We start from the raw sequence: 18,426 nt of genomic DNA, 5'->3' as shown, positions 1-18,426 counted from the left end.
TGTTATTTATGTTCTGTTAACCGGACAGTAGGGTTGAGTTGATACTTACCCCATTTTTATTTCAGAAGTGCATTTTAAATCCAGTAATTAATACCAATTGTTAAACCGCTGCAACTCTGGTGCAATTCGGCGTCTGTTTGGACCGGTCTGTACTGGATTCAGACTTTTATTTATGCTGACTAGGCCACTTTTGTCACTCTTGTCATTTCAGTGGTCATTTCAAAGTTTTGCCAATCAATTACTTCAGGTATGAAATTATACATGTTAAAGTTATTTTATGCTTTTTTGTAGGTATTGTCTGAACGTCAGCTGGGAGCTGACGTCGTGTTGGCTGTTGGGGAATGATTTGAGTATTGGCGATCTTTTAACAGCCATTTGCTCATGCTTTAGGGATTGACAATTTTCTTTTTTCAGGTTCAAGAATTTATTTTAAGATGAACATCCGGAGAGCGTCACTGCGGGTGCTGTTGTCTGGTGATAGTATTTCAATTACGGAGCTTGTCTGCAGGCTGGTGAGGATAATTAAGCTAATAAACATTGAAGATCATCAGTTTTGTCAGAATGCAGTGCAGAATCTGAGTTAAAGTATTAAATTCATTTAAAACGCCATGGAATAAGCTAAATAAGCTTATTCGATTCATGACAGCATTTAGTATGTGTTCGGCATTCTACGCATTCATGAGTTAAGCAAATATTATTTGATAATTATGTCTTAAGAAGTGTTGCCCGTCTTCATCCATTTATCTTATGGTCACTTTCCTCAAATAGATCTTCTTTCACTATTCCCAGTTGTCCTCTCAAATTAAACCTGTTAACCTGCAAATCGAGTTCTAGGTATGGATTTCAACCTAGTTTCATCATGGCTTCCTGCATTTAAGCTCTCGGATTCACATGATATTAGTCTCATTCCATATCAGTGTTTCCGTTAGCTGCCTCCTCGCTCGTTCAGCTCAGTCTCGCAGATGCATCATTGCCAGAGGCATGCTTTATTCCAGGCAGCTCAAGTTAACTAATCTTGTTTGTTTCCTTCTTGAACAGGATACTCTGGTTGAGAGCTGTGTTCTGAACTTCTAGTCTGGTCTGCTTCTCGCCTGGATCGGAAATATATATTTCTATAATGTGTTCTGTTGAAGATATGTTAAAGATTTTACGGATGCTGCCATCCGTAGGTTTTGGGGGAGTTCTATATAATTGTTGGTTCTCAGATTCCTGATCACTTCAACAAATGGGCATGGTCACCATCATGCCTCGTATATCATTCTGGGCATCCATTCATTTAGCTGCTCAATGCCCTCTAATTTTAAGTATTTCAACTACAAATACTGGTGGTGGTTCAAAATTCATTCATATTATTTGTAGTCCTGTGCTCTTTCTATCATGCATTCTGTCAAGTACCCTTTCATGCATTCTTTTCGTATTTGTAATGCATTCTGTCATGCATTTCTTGTGCGTCTGGTCATGTCTGGTCTTGCGTCATGTCATGCGTCCTTCATGCATTCTGTCATGCATCATGTTATGCATCCCGTTGCATCGTGTCATGTGTCCTGTCATTTGTCTTGCATCTCGTCATGATCACTCGGGGTCGCGTCTGGTCTTGCGTTTGTTGCGTCCTTTCATGCATACCGATATGCTTGCTATTATGCATCCCGTTGCATCCTGTCCTGTGTCCTGTCTTTTGTCTTGCATCTCGTCATGATCACTCGGTGTCGCGTCTGGTCCTGCGTTTGTGCGTCCTTTCATGCATACCGATATGCTTGCTGTTATGCATCCCGTTGCATCCTGTCCTGTGTCCTGTCTTTTGTCTTGCACCTCGTCATGATCACTCGGAGTCGCGTCTGGTCCTGCGTCTTGTCATGTGTTCTCTTATGCATACCGTAATGCATTCTGTTATGCATACCGTTGCATCCTGTCATGTGTCCCGTAACCTGTCTTGCATCTCGTCATGATCACTCGTCTTGTCGCGTCTGGTCCTGCGTCGTCATACGTCCCTTCATGCATTCCGTTATGCATTCTCCTATGCATCCTGTCATGCATCTCTGATGTGTCCTGTCACCTGTCTTGCATCTCGTCATGATCACTCGTTTATTTATGTTCATCATCAGCAAGTTACGCATCAGCAAGTTACGTATCAGCAAGTTACGCATCAGCAAGTTACGCATCATAAACATTCCATTCATCTCACATAACTTTGCAAGAAACGCATCAGCAAGAAACGCATCAGCAAGAAACGCATCAGCAAGAAACGCATCATAAACATTCCATTCATCTCACAGAACTTTGGTAAGTCTTTGTGGTAACGGCCCTGTTTTGGTAAGTCTTCGTGGCAACGGCCCTGTTTTGGTATCAATTCAAGTTCTCTGCTTCTGGGCACACATTGGTCCTTTCATGCTCAATGCTCTATCAGCTTTAAGGTAATTCAACTTCAAATACTGGTGGTGGTTCAAAACTCACTCATATTATTTGCAGTTATTTGTGTTCTTCCTATCATGCACCCTGTCACATACCTTTCATGCATACCGACAGGCATCCGTTATGCATTTTGTTGCATCCTGTCATGTGTCCTTTCACCTGTCTCGGATCTCTTCATGATCACTCATTTATCTATGTGCATCATCCGCAAGAAATCATTCATCAAGCATCCCTGATAAATTCATCTTTACCTTATCGTTCACCCAATCATCATCTCCCATTCATCTCGCTGTACTTGGGTAAGCCTTCACTGCAACGGCCTGCTCGCAGGCCTCCATAACCACGGCCTGACTTGGTAAGCTGTTTGCAAACCTTCTTGGCAGTTCAATTATTCATCCATTATCCTTCGCTATAGTCACCTGGCTTATGAGCATACAGATGCTCAGACCTCGGCAATTTTTTGGGGGATCATTCCTATTCTCATACACCTGCTTATGCATATTAAAGTATATTTCAGCGTGAATGTTTCCTGCCGAGGTCTGAGCGCCAAAGTCTTAAAATATTGTATCAATAAATTCTTCTAATTGTCTCTTCTTTCTGTGTGAGTTTTTCAGATTGAAATGGAGCTAAATGCGGAAATTTATGGATAAATATAGCTTAGTGTCATCCACATAACAGTGGAAATTAATCCCATGCTGTCTGATAATTTTGCCAATCGGAAGCATATATATAGTAAAGAGAATTGATCCAAGGACTGAACCCTGTGGTACTCCACAGGTAACTCTAGAGTTTGAGGAAGATTTATTATTAACATGAACAAACTGGAATCTGTCCGACAGATAAGATTTAAACCAGCCTAATGCTTTTCCCTTAATCCCTACAGTATGTTCAAGTCTTTGTAGGAGAATATTGTGATCAACTGTATCAAATGCAGCACTGAGATCTAACAGGACAAGTACAGACACAAGTCCATTATCTGAGGCCATGAGAATATCATTAGTGACCTTCACCAGAGCTGTTTCAGTGCTATGATGAGCTCTGAAGCCTGACTGAAACTCCTCAAGTAGGTCATTACTTTGTAAATGTTCACAGAGTTGATTAGCAACTACTTTCTCAAGAATTTTAGATAAGAAAAGAAGATTAGATATAGGTCTGTAGTTAACTAACTCATCTTGATCAAGAGAAGGTTTCTTAAGTAAAGGTTTAATAACAGCTACTTTAAAAACCTGTGGTACATATCCATTTACCAAGGATAGATTAATCATGTCTAAAATAGGACCACTGATCAAAGGTAATACCTCCTTAAACAACTTGGTTGGGATTGGGTCTAACATACAGGTAGAAGGTTTAGTATCTGGAGTGAACCCACACTTGCAGAGGGAGAACATTCTTACTCCTAGCAGAAAGACCCCATGGCCTTCTAGCTGCCAGGCAACAGTGCTACCAGGAAAAGAGATGTCTGCTTAAATAAAATGTAAATGTGGAAGTTTGCACATTATGGTCAAAATATGTGCAAATCACAACTTAACAGAGCTAATTTAACCCGTTTTTATAGTTAGTTCAGGATGAATATTTAATTATTTAAACAGTAATTAAAAACATCATAAAGTTTCTTAGTAAATGTGTTAATGTGATCAAAATAATTTCTTCAGTCTCTTTTATTTTTTTATATCTGTGTAGTCGTTGATTACATCAAAGACGTGAAGCTGATTGTGTTTGGGATTTTTTATTTAATCTTTCAAAAATAAGCCTTAAAGAGAGTTTTGTGTTTTTTTTAAACAGTCCAGTTCGTTTGTATAATGGAGCTAAATGCGGAAATTCAGACTGAAGAAACTCATTGCTTACCTCCATCAATCAGGGACTCATTCGCCTCCGACGCAAGCCAATCAGCTTTGAACTGCTCCTCGTCAAAGCCAATCAGTGTCCTGGATCCGTCTTAAAAGAACTTTAAATCCAGCTCAACTTCTACCCAGCAAGCAAGCAGTCGCTGTGCGATGTCTGATCTGGACTCAACCCATGACCGGATTCAACCCACCTCCATCCCCTTCTCCACCATCATAGCAGCTCCATCTGGCTTTCCTATGTGCTCCTACAACCTTGTTCCTATTAGAGTGTAATTCCTCCTGGACTCTACAGAATTCACTGTCATATCTCAATCGGTCCGGCAGAAGACCGCCATGTTGAGCCTGGTTCTGCCAGAGGTTTCTTCCCAAAGGGGAGTTTTTTCCTCTCCACAGTCGCTTCAAGCTTGCTCATCATGGACAATCATGCAAACCTGTGATTATCAAATTGGACATCTAGCTCAAGCAGATCATCATATGGACTAAACAAACTTCTTCTATCTCCACTCCACCACCAGTTTCAGGCCTGGGGGATCATTCCTATTCTCATACACCTGCTTATGCATATTAAAGTATAATTCAGCGTGAATGTTTCCTGCCGAGGTCTGAGCACCAAAGTCTTAAAATATTGTATCAATAAATTCTTCTAATTGTCTCTTCTTTCTGTGTGAGTTTTTCAGATTGAAATGCTTTATGAACATCACTGGTATTTTATCTGATTCTAAAGTCACAGCTGCATGGAAAGGAGGATATAGAGACTTTTTACCTGATGAACTGAAAAGCAACGCCCCTCTGGACAAACTCAAAGCAGGCGTGTCAGAAACATGTTTATCAGAAATATTTGCATGTCTTACATTACCTATAAATGAACAATGCAGAGGACAAAATCCCCAAATCTCCACTGCAGCTGCACAGAGCGCTTTAACATTTAAAAATTCAACTTTTAAGGTAAAAAATATCAAATTTATTTCTATACATGCGATTTATTTGCTTTAGAAATAACTAAGAATTATTTATTACTGGTATTTGCAGTAATTTAACATGTTTTGATTATAAAAATATTTCCAAGAGCATTTGGATATACTTCATGTATTTAATTGTACTCTGGAAACCTGATAATCAATCAAACATGGTGTGGTTAGTTTTAATGTTTATTGAAGAGTGTGATGATTGATAAGACAGATAGATGAAGGTAAGACCAGCTGGTGATGGCAGGCAATGGCATGACAGAGACAGGCTGACCAGATGATGACAGAGACAGGCTGACCAGGTGATGACAGAGACAGGCTGACCAGATGATGACAGAGACAGATCTTGACCAGAGCAGAAGCTGGTGACATTTCCAGAGGAGCATTGAGTCCAAAAAGCAACAGAACAAAGTAGGGGATGACCACAACCACCAGAACGATGAGCAGGGAGAGCACAGGAACACTGGATCAACAGGTGATAGAGAGCAGATTCAAAGAAAACATGCAGAAAGTGAGTGAAGACGTTCTGGCAGGGAGTGGTAGAGTGAGGCAGGTATAAGTAGGCAGAGTCACAAGTGGAATGACTTGGTGTTAATTAGTGGCAGCAGGTGATGCTGATATGGTGAGAGGAAATGGGAAGAATCCTTCAATCCAAAAACACAAACTTGTTGCATCACCATCTATGAGAGAAACTGTAAACTGAACCCTAAACATTTTTTGGCATTTAGTTAGCTGACTTGATTTTAATGTTGGATCCAATGAAACCTAAAGTCCCTGTCTGTAGCCTAAAATGAAAATAAAACCTTTCAGGATTCCTTGGAAAGAAAGAAATGTATCGTTAATTCAGGAAAACATTATTCATGGTTTTCTCATGATTAGCATTTATTTCTGTCAAAAAATTCTTATATTTGAAGAGAAGTTTCAGAGTTTACTGTTAGAAGAATGTCAGTGCTTGAATCTTTTACCTTATGTCCAAATATCAAAGCCAATTGAGCTGATATTAAGACAATACCTGACAGACTGTGAGTTATTCAATCATTAAATATCTTAAAGTATGTAATTCAGTCTGCATCCTCATCATCATCACCCATTGTTATGCAATTTTACCTATTTTATTATTAATGTTAATAATTATAATTGGATATTAGAATTAATAATGCTTTATTCTAATCAAAGGAAGCAATAACAAAGAAAATCTAATGGTTGTGATCAAAGTGTACTCAGGCCAGCTGACAGCTTTGCTCGGGCCCTTTTGCCCCCCCCCCCCCCCCCCTCTACACCTGCTACCACCACATGACACACACACACACACACCAAAAAAAGAGACAACTTAACTGTATACTTTATGCCCTGGAAATATCTGTATTTTATATTTGATATTTTCCAACCATCTATTGAATTTAGTGCACTAGTTGATCTTTTCTTAAGAGAACAGCAGGCACGGCAGCCAAAATATGGCCTTTATATAACATAAAATTATAATAATAATAATAATAATAATAATAATATGTTTAGTGTTTTTTTCCTAGTCCACCTCTTATATATTTCAATCCTTATGTAATTTTGTCTGTGTTGTGTGCACCTGCCTGTTGCTTTAATCCTATAAATGTTCCCCGTTGTGGGATAAATAAAGGATTAGCTAATGTTATCTTAAATAACATTTTGTAATAGGATATATATACTGGGTTCTTTCAAGGTCTTAATTACATTTTCTCTGTGGGCTCCAGTAACATGATAGATAATATCTACTTTGAAAGTTAACATGAACTGCTGCTGAAGATGACCACTGATCTACCTGGATGTTCCATGGAGGACTGAAATGCCTCAGTCAGTGACGTCAGTCTGTGGGTCTGTCGGGGCAATCAGAGAAGTTTCGTCTACTCTCCGTTTCTGTCGCTCCACGTTTTCTTGCTTACGGTTTTTCACATCCTTATATAAATTTGTTGTGTTTCCACTGAATTTAACGGGCTTTTTACAAAACGTACAGCTTGATTTAATTTATGGTATTAAAATAAACCAAACGGCGCTACTTTCCCTGTTCATGTTTTTCCGCTGCTGCGGTCTCTCTCTCTCTCTCTCTCTCTCTCTCTCTCTCTCTCTCTTTCATTTTAATGAAACCCTGAGTATCATCAGCATATCACACCTTTCAGGGGCCTTCTAATAAACTTAAATGTTTAACCCACTTTGCTTCATATATATCCAGTCTAGCCAGTCATTTATGAATTTTTTTCCAATGATGAAACTCGTGTCATCTCCACCGCCCATCCTTCCAGAGAGGGAACCTCCTCCATCCCCTGACAAGTATGTGCCTGCCAATCAAAATACCAGTCTGGATAAAAGTTTGAACATGTTTATCCTGTCAGAACTGAATGATCATTTAAAACAAATAATCTAAGAATAAATGGAATATCATCTTTGTAATGTCACAGATTATCAGAATCAGAAATACTTTAATAATCCCAGAGGGAAATTACAGTTCCAGTATAACGAAAGTAACCCTAACCCAGTAACCCTAACATCACAAACATTTGGGGGAACGACTGACTGAGGCCTTGCTGCCGAGGACCCCGCCTGATGCGGTTACTACAGGGCGCTGCCTTTAACTCTGTGGAAATATAGGAGCCACATTTGGGGAGGGAGAGGAAAAAAAGACATATTTCACACTTTATCCTATTCCAGGACACAGTTTTAGATATTAAAAAACTTGGCATGAGAAAAACACATATGATGAAACAAAATTTATGCAGGGGGTTAACCTTGGAGTCTAGTCGCATGAAGTTTGTATGTTGTTGTGGACATCAGTTATGTGTGAGTGTTTAGGTGAGTTGTTATATTTCCATGAACGCTCTCCAGAGGACCATTGTCTTGATGTTATCAACCAGCCCACAGTTCAGAAAGAAACACCAAGTTTTCTGGGCGCTCTCTGACGCTTTGTTTGGCCAAAACAACGAGCGGAGTCTGTGTCAATCGCTGGAAGGTAGCGGCTTCCAGTGGGATCAGAAATAAATTTATGTAGTTTAAAGTTGAAAGCTGAGTGAGTCCTCCTGTTTAGAAATACAGGGAAAAGTTGATTTGGCAAAAACTCGGAACCAGCGAGGACTTGAATCACGTGACACGTGGGGAAAAAAACAGTGAGAGGGACGGCTGTTTGTGTCTTCTCAGGGAAGAAGGCTGAGATGATAGCGTATCACGCTTTTATATGCATCTCCATGGAAACGAGATACAATTAATACATGAATACATCTATTAAAGGTGCTTATTTAAGTTAGGAAAATTACCAAAGTCTACTAGATCCAAATTTGATCACTTTGCTGTTTTGCTTTGTTCTTTATTTTCTTCTGTTATGTTGTTTTGATTCAGTAGTTAATGTGTTCAAGTAGCATTAGTGTTAAACAGAATTACTGCAGTAACTGGGAATTATTGGTTTAATATAGTTTAAATAGTTTAATTGTGGCCGTCTGTGGTTTTTATATCAGTGTTTGAATCTTTACCAATCACTGCTTTTGAGTTAACAACATGAATATACATAGACATTTTTACATTGCTTGTGGTTAATGATAATGATTACAATCACAATTATAAGTTAATGTTATTAACATTTACTGGTGACAAGTCTACATCAGTCTTACAACTGGCTAGTCATCCATCTTTCATGGTAAATAAGGTTAATAATTGTTAGTTAATAAAACCAGTTGCTAGTTATCATTAAATTCTGGTAGCCCTTAATCACAACTATTAGGAAAAAAAATTCTCATTCCTTTGATTAGAATAACACCTTATAAATTATAATATCCAATTATAGTTAATAATATTCATGATCAAATAAGTTAATTATCAGCCTGGTGAGCTGATGGAGGGTCTGCAGTGTAGAGGGAGTAGAGGGAGAACAGAACCGGTACCAGCAGTGTTGGGAAAGTTCTCTTTCTAGGTGAACTAGTTCAAAGTTCAGTTCACACATTTTAAAATGAACTAGTTCAGTTCATAGTTCAAAATTAAAATTTTTGAACTAAGTTCAGTTACAAAAAATGAACTAGTTCATAGTTCTTTTTTTTTTTCTTCATATATTGCTCAATTACACCATAGCCTACTGTAGAACCACAGACAGCAATTATGTTCTCAGTTGTAACACTGAAACTGTGCATCAGATTTCATCTTCATATCCAGTTTTGAATCCTTATCCAACCAGGGTTTACATTAGCATTGAGGGGACAGCATTTCCCCATTGTTGCTTTAACGCTTTGTTGCTGTCCATTCACTTCACACTAGTAGCAGCTGCAGCTTTCACCCCTACAGTATATTCTCAAAAACATCAGGAAAGATGTGCTGCTTGGTCTTTTTTACGAAGAATTACTAAAAGAAACACAGGAAAGTAGTCTTTAAGGTGCAAATGTTTTTTTTTTTTTTTATATTTTTTTCCATTTGAAATTTCATTTCAGTACATACTAAAAAGGAATACTGGGATCCTGGAAAATTATACCAGGCAGGTTTAACAAACAAGTTACATGAATAGTAAAACCCTCAAGAACATGTTACTAACACAAACTGAGGGACCAGGCTGAGGTAGGAATTTAAGGTTGAGCTTGAAAGTGCAATATTCAAAGTGCAAAACATTTAAACATTATCAAGTCACTTTTCAATGTTTTGGCCATTGAATAAGTAAAAGACAAAAAAACAATAACTAAAAAGACTCAGAGTCTGATTTTCTTTTTTTTTTTTTTTATTTAACAGTGTTTGTACTTGTTTTCTTGATGGCACCTGTCTGGATGGCTGCAACCCCTTAACTAAGTTTATGAACGCTGGGCATTCCACTTTGCTCAAAGGCTGCAGGTCTCCAACAATAAACTGCACCACCAGGTTGTTCACCTGCGGCTGGGAGATGACAACGGAGCCGCTACTGTACGCAGTTATTGGAATTTGGCTCGAGGATCTGTCCTGACTGTCTTTTGTTTTTTTAGTTGCTTGCACATACCTTGAGAGGCTAGCCGGATGCTTTAGTTCTATATGCCGTTTCAGATTTGCTTTGGATGTTACTGAAGTGCGGATGTTTTTTACTGAAAGCCGGCGGGCAAAGTTTGCAGAGAAATGTAAGATTGTTGCCATCATCCTCACAGACCACCTGGTCACTCATAAAACTGTTTTAAGTGATCATACTGCTGCTTTGTCGCCTCCACGGTCGCCTCCATGCTGCTGTGGCTTCCACGCTGCATTTTGTTTTGATGACGCACGCGGCGCGGCTGTAGGCTACGACACTGGTAGCTGGTGTTGCCAGATTGGGTGTTTATCCCGCTACATATTAAGGCCTGTTTACGGTGTGATTTAGCCGGAGGGCTCTATAAAAATTTGGCAACCTATTGAACAAAGTTGAACTGAGAGAGCGTGCCGTTCACAGACACCAGAATGAACGAGTTCACAATAACGTTTATCAGGCAGTAATACAGTACGTTCAGTTCACGTTCGCCCAAAATATGAACGAGTTCATGAACTTTCGTTCAATGAACGCGTTCAGGCACAACACTGGGTACCAGCACAGTCCCCCGAGGTGTTCCTGTGCTGCAGATCAGCTTGTTAGAGACATCTGGCTGGTCAAAGTTCACATGTTTTAGGTTTTCTAGTTTAACATTTGGATTCACATGTTATACTTATAAGGTGGGCTTTTTTTAAGATTTACACAACAATCACCACTTATGTTTGCAGGTGCCACTGTCTTCAAAGTTCTGGTTCAACACTGAAGGATGGAACGGTTGAACAACAACAAGACGTCTTTGGAAAGGATGTTCAGTTCCTGCTACAACTTCACATACCAAAACCACTCAATTCTTTACTGCCCATATTTCCCTGATTATTTCCCTGATTATTTCCCTGATTATTTCCCTGGTTATTTCCCTGACTCTGATCCACGTTACACAATCCTAGAAATGGTGGACTGGTTCTCCATAGTCATTGGACTTCCTTTGACTCTAATAGTGATTGTTGCACTTTTTCTACAGGTGAGACAAAGAACATAAATGTTTTCTGTAATGTGATTCTGTGTCTTTGCTGCTGACTGCTTACATCAGCCTGTGCTCCTGGTGCTGTTCTACCAATCATCTCCTGATGTCCTGCACCTGGGACTGCTCTGATTTGTGGAGCTGCTACACCTGTGGGTTGATCTATAGGGCATTTCTAAAATAAATCAGATTGGCTCCACACCCCAGAAATCATCTCCAGTTCCCCAGACAGTCAGACAATAAAATTACAAACTGGGAAATGGCAACATTTGCAGCATCGATAATTTTGGGAGATGAGGATGTCCCAGTGGCTTCATTTCAACATGCTTCAATAGTCGGGAGTACAGGCAGCAGGGAGAGCAAATCCAGTCCGCTCTGTCTCATTTACAACCATCTACACATGGAAATAGAGTTAATCAATCAGTTAATGTGTTAAACCTGAAGATTTAACACATCAGTGTGAAGCAGTTTGAACAGATCGAGGACGTTTGCCTCACGGATATAAACTCGACTGATCCCTCAATAACCCATTCTCAGAAGGTAAACGGCTCTGTATTAATTTGCAGATGTCTCACAAAAATAACATTTGCTTTGTTTATTAGATTATTATGTGTCTGTCCACTGAAACCAAATGTCCCCCTTTCTGAGTCCGTCACAGCTGTCTGCTTGTTCATGTATTTTTGTTGCTAGATAGATCTACATGAATGGATCATATAAAACATCCCTTGTGATCAAATAAACCCTGAACAAAGTTACCTCTGAACTGTAAAGTCCTCCCACTTAAACGCTCTTATCCAGCGATGGCATTTCTCTGCATTCTTTCAGGGTTTAGTAAAGGGAATGAAACAAACTCCTGTCATATGGTCACCATGGTAACATGGAGAATCACTCCAGCAGACTCTGAAGCAGCAGAGTTTCATTGTTACTGTTATATTTGATGATGCAATATTCAGGACAGAGCTGTCTGCTTCACCTCTACACAGCCTTTCCAACAGTGACGCAGATGCACTGCCTGTTCTAAATTTAGTAATTTGACGTCATTTGAGGATTGCCCCATTTATACCTGTCTCCTCCAGAGTCCAGGTGCCAGATTATTGATTACCTTGTGTGAGAAGACCTTCCATCGTTCCTAGACTGCCTTCCTGTCAGTGACTGATCGTTTGTGGATTCCTGCCTGGTTCCTCGTCCCTGTCAGACTCTCCTGTTGGTTCTCAGTTTCTGGACATCGACCTGTGGACGTTTCCTGACTCTGCCTCTCTGTCACTAACATGTCCCTCTCCCTTCCAGTGGTTCCTGAGTCCATTCCAGAAGTTTCCTGCACCAGCTACACCTGCTGTTTAATAAATCTTTTAAATCTGCTCTTTGTGTCTGGCTGAATTATCAGGTCCAAAACACAATAACAATGTTCAGCAACAATGAATGAGCTGTTTGACTTTGTGTTTGTTCTTTAAATAATGGTTCTCTCTCATTTCAGGTGTAAGTTTACCTTTTCTTACCTAGAAATGACTGAAATGTTTGAAACAGGAAACATTTTCCATGTTAATAATATTCTGGTGTCATTAGTTACTTTTTTCTCTGTTGTCTTTGTTGCAGGCAAAAAAGGATCAGGGTGTCCCAGTCTACGTCATCAACCTTCTCTTTTCTGATCTCATTCAGTTCTGCGGAAGAATTACATATTTAGTTCAGTCTAGGTATGATATTGGCTATCCCATCATGAACTTTGGTTTAATAGCCAGTGTTATATTCATGGTCTGCATCTCCTTGGAAAGGTAACTATGTGTTTCCCTTTAAGCTTTTTTATTGTCTCATATAATCCCATTAGTCAGCACCTGATAGTCTCCATGGACTAAACAGCTCCATCTGTTATTACAGGTATTTGGTCATCGCCAAGCCACTGTGGTACAGATTCAGGAGAAACATCAAGACCTACGTGGTGGTCTGTGTTGTGGTCTGGTCTATTCCTCTTTTAGCTGTGCTAATTATGTATCTAACTACTGATTATAAAACTACTGATATTTTTTTTGAAATCATCTTCCCTTGTGGGATCCTCCTGCCCCTTCCAGTCTTCATCTTCTGCTTGGTTGGGACTATTAAAGCTCTGTCTGGATCCCTAAGTGTCCCAGCAGAAGAAAAAAGACGAATCGTAGCCATTCAGGTTGTGGTGCTGCTAATTTACTCTCTGCTTTTCCTGCCCATGGCTGGTTTTTACATGCCAAAGGAATCCCAATTAATTCCTTATAATCTGTTAATGTCTTGTATTTACCTCAGTCCCCTTGCAGACACAACTCTGTATTTGTTGAGTCGGAAAAGCTTCCTGGATAAGTTTCTGGCTTCACTCTGTTCTTGTAAAGCATCAGACAATCAGGAGATGAGCAGCAAGGATACTGAAAGCACGACTGCTCCACATACTGAGACGGTTTAGGGTTTAATATCTGGAGCCTCCACAATAATCTACTGTAGCTGATCTTTTTTCTGAAAAACAATGTGCTTCATAATAATAATAACAAGAAAAAGCTGTTCCTGCATAACAGCGAGTGAGAATGCTAATCTGCAGAAAGATTTGAGCAAAAGATGCAGAACATCCCTGCAGAACAGAAAAACTAGCTGAAAAACATTGAAGTCAAAGAAGAACCAATTTGAACATGAAAGGACAAAAACTGAAGGATTAGAAGAAAGTTATGAAAGAGCTAAACCATTTAAACAGTAGTAGTAGTAGTAGTTGTTGTTGTTAAAGAAATGTGAATGTAATAATTTTATTTTTATCAAGTTACAGGCATTTGGTTTGTTTTAAGAGTTTGCTTTCAGGAAGGTTCTGTTGTTTTTAACCTTAGACAGGGAGAACAAATGATTCTCCAAGATAAGAATGTCTCCCTTATCCAGATGTGCATGAAGCTGGTGACTGATCATCACCCGCAAAAAAACTTGCTCCCTTCTTTGTTTTCAACCCCCATGTTGTAAACTCCTGAATCCTCCTGACCTTTTTTTGATGTGTGACAATAAAGGCAGAAAGACAGAGGCAGACCGGCGCAGACGATCCCAGACTGTCAGGGAGTAAAAGTCCTGTTTAGATTTATCCTCTGTCCTCTTCTTTAGAACAGTCTAAACTTGTGTTGTGTGGTTTTCATTCTAGGATAAAAGAAGTTATTTATCATAACCCTATCAGTAGTAGTAGTAGTAGTAGAAGTAGTAGTAATCAGTACTATCAGTCTTTATACAATTTGAAGAATTTGAAAAATATTTAGAATTTGAAGTATTTGAAAAATGTGGAAAAATGTAAAAATGTGAAGGATTTGAAAAATGTATAAAAAAATTAATAAAGAAAAACAGGAAAACAATTGATTATAATTGATAATAATTATAAATGAACACCATTGATCTCACAATGGAGTAATTCCCTTCTGCATCTTAACCCATCCTCACTGTGCGCACTGCTCGAACTACTAGGCCAACACCTGCCCTCAATACCTTCATTCAATCATTCTGATTGTGGTTTTCTTTTTTTTTTTGTGGTTCTGATTGTGGTTTTCTAATATACTTAAGTTGTTTGTTTTTTCTGTCTGTAAATAGACCCTTAGCTTCTTTTTACCTTAATTTTGCTTAGTAGTTTAGTTAAGTTTCACTAGCCTAATAGAGAGGATTTGTTAATTGAAATATTGTGTTAATTTAGATAAACAGCATTAGATTGTGATGTTCTCTCGATGTTCATTTTATTTCTGTTAATAAATTCTTGAACTTGAAGAGAAGTTGTCACTCCTTTATTCTATGTGTGCAGAGTTTCCTGTTAAATGATCGCCTGTGCTGGAATCATTCCTTTCAACTATTGTCCTGATATCAGCTGTTTGGGCTTATATTCACCAGACAATACCTAACAGACAGAGGGTTATTTATTAAACATTAAAAAACTTTTTTTTTAAACTCAATTATAATTTATAACTGTTAGGATGACCCTGTACATAAAATGTGCACATTTGCAGTTTTACACTACAGAATTTACACTGTATTCATTAATACAAAAATACAATTAGTACAAAAACATTTTCTTCTCTTTTACAGAACTTCTGATAACAAAACCACCTTTTTGTCTTCATTTTAAATAATAATTAGTATTATCTCTAAGGAAATAGGTTTAATAGCACCCATCCATCCATTTTCCAACATGATTATCCCTCATGGGGTCATGAGGGGTTGCTGGTGCCAATCTCCAGCTGTCAGTGGCGAGAGGCGGGGTTCACCCTGGACAGGTCACCAGTCTGTCGCAGGTTTAATAGCATAAGTTCTCTATTTATTACAAATGGTTTTGTGCATCCTGGGTGTCTAGAGAGATTATGTGAAGGATTTTATCTTCTTTCTTTGGGGGCGGACCAAATCTGTTTAGCTTGTCCTGTCTACTCAGTAACCAATCATTGAAGATCAGCCTCAACACGTCTTGATTCTTTTATTCACCAGTGAGATGCGATCAGTGCAGCAATCAGAAGCGAGGAGATGACATCACACAAGCAAATTAGATAATTATTTAGGCTACTGACATCATGTTTAATACAGAAATACTTTCTTACCTATTTATTCTTTGCAAATTTCTTCACTTTTATTCATGATTATTAAATTTTTCCTGTCATTTATTTATCCTCAATAAAAGTTACGTTAGGAGAGCAGCGCCATTAACCCACTGGGCGTGGTAACTAATTAATTTCCCTCTATGGTGATGATCAAGTTTTATCTACACATTGTAGTTGTACAATATTTATAGAAGTTTATGTGATTTCCTCCACTGTTCAGGAGGTGGATCAGCCAATCACCTCTCTCTCTTCAGGGATCAACCAATCAGCTCTCTCTGTTCCCATCATCTTCCTGCTTCAGACCCTCTGAGCTCGATAAAAGTCTTCCTCTCTACTCCTAACATTTCTTTTTTTACTGTAGGAACTCTCTGAATGTCTCAGATGCTTTTATTTTACCAAGGTAAAATTAGAAGAAATATCTTTGAATTAAGGAAATTCTAAGACTTTTGTAAAATTACATTACTAAGAGCTACTTTTAGTATTAGGCACAAGTCCTTGTTATATATCCGCATTCATATGTTTTTTTTGGACCTGTCATACCAAATTTTTCCATTTTAGGACAATAAAGGATTTAACCCTTATAGTCTCTAAAGAGCTGAGGAAATTATGTAGTCAGTTTATTAAATTTAACATAATAACCTAGCAAGTAACATTAATCTCAGAGAAAATCCTGATTTAGAGAACAAACTTCAGCTAACCGTGTGTAAAAAACAAAGAACAATGTGTTCTATTGCTTACCTACTAAACCTATTTTACTTCTTATATTGTAGTTTAGACTTTATTTCTCTTTCTAGTTAGAATTCATGTATTAAGAGAATATTTGCCAATGAAGTTGAAAAACATATTTTTTTAGCTCTAAGGTGACATCTCCTACTATTGTAAGTCAAATTTAAAATCCAAAACAGGGATTCAATTTATCAAAGAAAGAGAGAGAGAGAGAGAGAGAGAGAGAGAGAGAGAGAGACAGCATGAGCACTGCATTAAAGAGATATTCTGTTGACAATCACTAAGATCAGAATAACAGTAAAAACTTAACATTCATATCAAAATAAGAAGAAGCACGGTTGTCTGTTGACACACATTTTAATGAAACCCTGAGCATCATCAGCATATCACACCTTTCAGGGGTGTGAAACCATGGATTCTTTTTACATAGATAGAAATTCGTTTGCATACAGCTTGAAAAATCACTCTAGAAATCACAGTAGATTGCACTAATTTTCAGGATAGAAAATTAGTAAATGAAACAATTTTGGTCCAATGTTTCATTTACAATGAAAACTCATTAATTACATACATTGAACTCATACACAACGTACCTACAGCCTAAAACCCAAAAGAAAAAAGAACTAAATATTTCAGAATAGGCAATTCATCAATTACACAACATAAAATATCTCTACCTCCCCAAATAAAAATAAACTCATTCTAGTCTGACTCCATCCTATAACGGGTAAACTCTGTCCTAAGACGTACAGCCACGCCCGCCCACAGGGGGGGGACAAACGGGTCAGGCTAAAATTTAATTCCGTAAATGAAAACAGGCTGTATGGTTTGTAAAAAGCCAGTTAAATTCAGTGTAAACATAACATATTCATATAAGCACGGGAAAAACCATGAGCAAGAAAACGTCTGGCAGCAGAAACGGAGAGAGGAGACGAAACTTCTCTGATTGCCCGACAGACCAGACCCACAGACTGACGTCACTGACTGAGGCGTTTCAGGCCTCCAGAGAACATCCAGGTAGATAAGAGTGGTCATCTTCAGCAGCAGTTCATGTTAACTTTCAAAGTAGATATTATCTATCATATGTTACTGGAGCCCACACAGAAAATGTAATTAAGACCTTGAAAGAACCCAGTAGACATATCCTATTAAAAAGTGTTACTTAAGATAACACTAGCTAATCCTTTATTTATTCCACGATGGGGAAATAAATAGGATTAAAGCAGCAGGCTGGTGCACACAATACAGACAAAATTACATAAGGATTGAAAGATATAGGAGGTGGATTAGGAAAAAAACACCATGAACATAAGATTGTCAGGACTCAGCTGGCAGGGCCGTACAGCCTGCTGCCGTCTCTGCTCTATCCACAGGTGTTCGCAGTTGGCTGGTGGGCGGAGTAGGCGCACCTGCAGCTCGTCAGCAGCACCGGAGCTGCACTATAAGATCTGCACTCGAACAGCGGGTGGATGCCAGAGTGTTACCGTTGTGGTATGCCTACTAGCCTCGACCTCTCGCCACAGAACTCGTCAAATCGGCCACCTGCAGGCCTCCTTCAGCCCTTGCCAGTCCCAGAACGCCCCTGGTCCCACATCGCCCTGGACTTCGTTACTGGACTCCCCTCTTCTCAAGGCATGACAGTCATCCTCACAGTTATCGACCGTTTCTCTAAAGCCTGCCACCTCATTCCCCTCAGAAAACTTCCCTCAGCTCTCCAAACGGCCCAGCTCCTGGTCAAACATGTGTTCCGTCTGCACGGAATCCCCCAGGAAATTCTGTCTTACCGTGGTCCACAGTTTATATCGCGGGTGTGGAAGGAGTTTGCCGGGGCCCGGTATACCCTAACCTCTGGTTATCACCCGCAGACCAACGGTCAGACAGAACGTTTGAACCAGGAGCTGGAGACCGCTCTCCGTTATCTCACCTCACAGAATCCCTC

At 39.0% G+C, this 18,426-nt stretch overlaps 1 protein-coding gene across 1 annotated transcript in view; it reads left to right on the top strand.

The window, feature by feature from the left end:
* LOC118557035 (mas-related G-protein coupled receptor member X1-like) overlaps positions 1–13,627 on the top strand; it is a 70,346-nt gene extending 56,719 nt beyond the window's left edge. The window contains exons 2-3 of the mRNA XM_036125912.1: positions 12,799–12,974; positions 13,078–13,627. Of these exons, the coding sequence (XP_035981805.1) occupies positions 12,799–12,974; positions 13,078–13,627 (726 nt within the window). The remainder of the gene's footprint in view (positions 1–12,798; positions 12,975–13,077) is intronic.
* The last annotated feature ends 4,799 nt before the right edge of the window (positions 13,628–18,426 follow it).

The sequence above is a fragment of the Fundulus heteroclitus genome, chromosome 22 (genome assembly GCF_011125445.2).
Source record: "Fundulus heteroclitus isolate FHET01 chromosome 22, MU-UCD_Fhet_4.1, whole genome shotgun sequence".
Lineage (NCBI taxonomy): Eukaryota > Metazoa > Chordata > Actinopteri > Cyprinodontiformes > Fundulidae > Fundulus > Fundulus heteroclitus.
The sequence above is the reverse complement of the archived record's forward strand: the minus strand, read 5'-3'. Positions and strand labels throughout refer to the sequence as shown.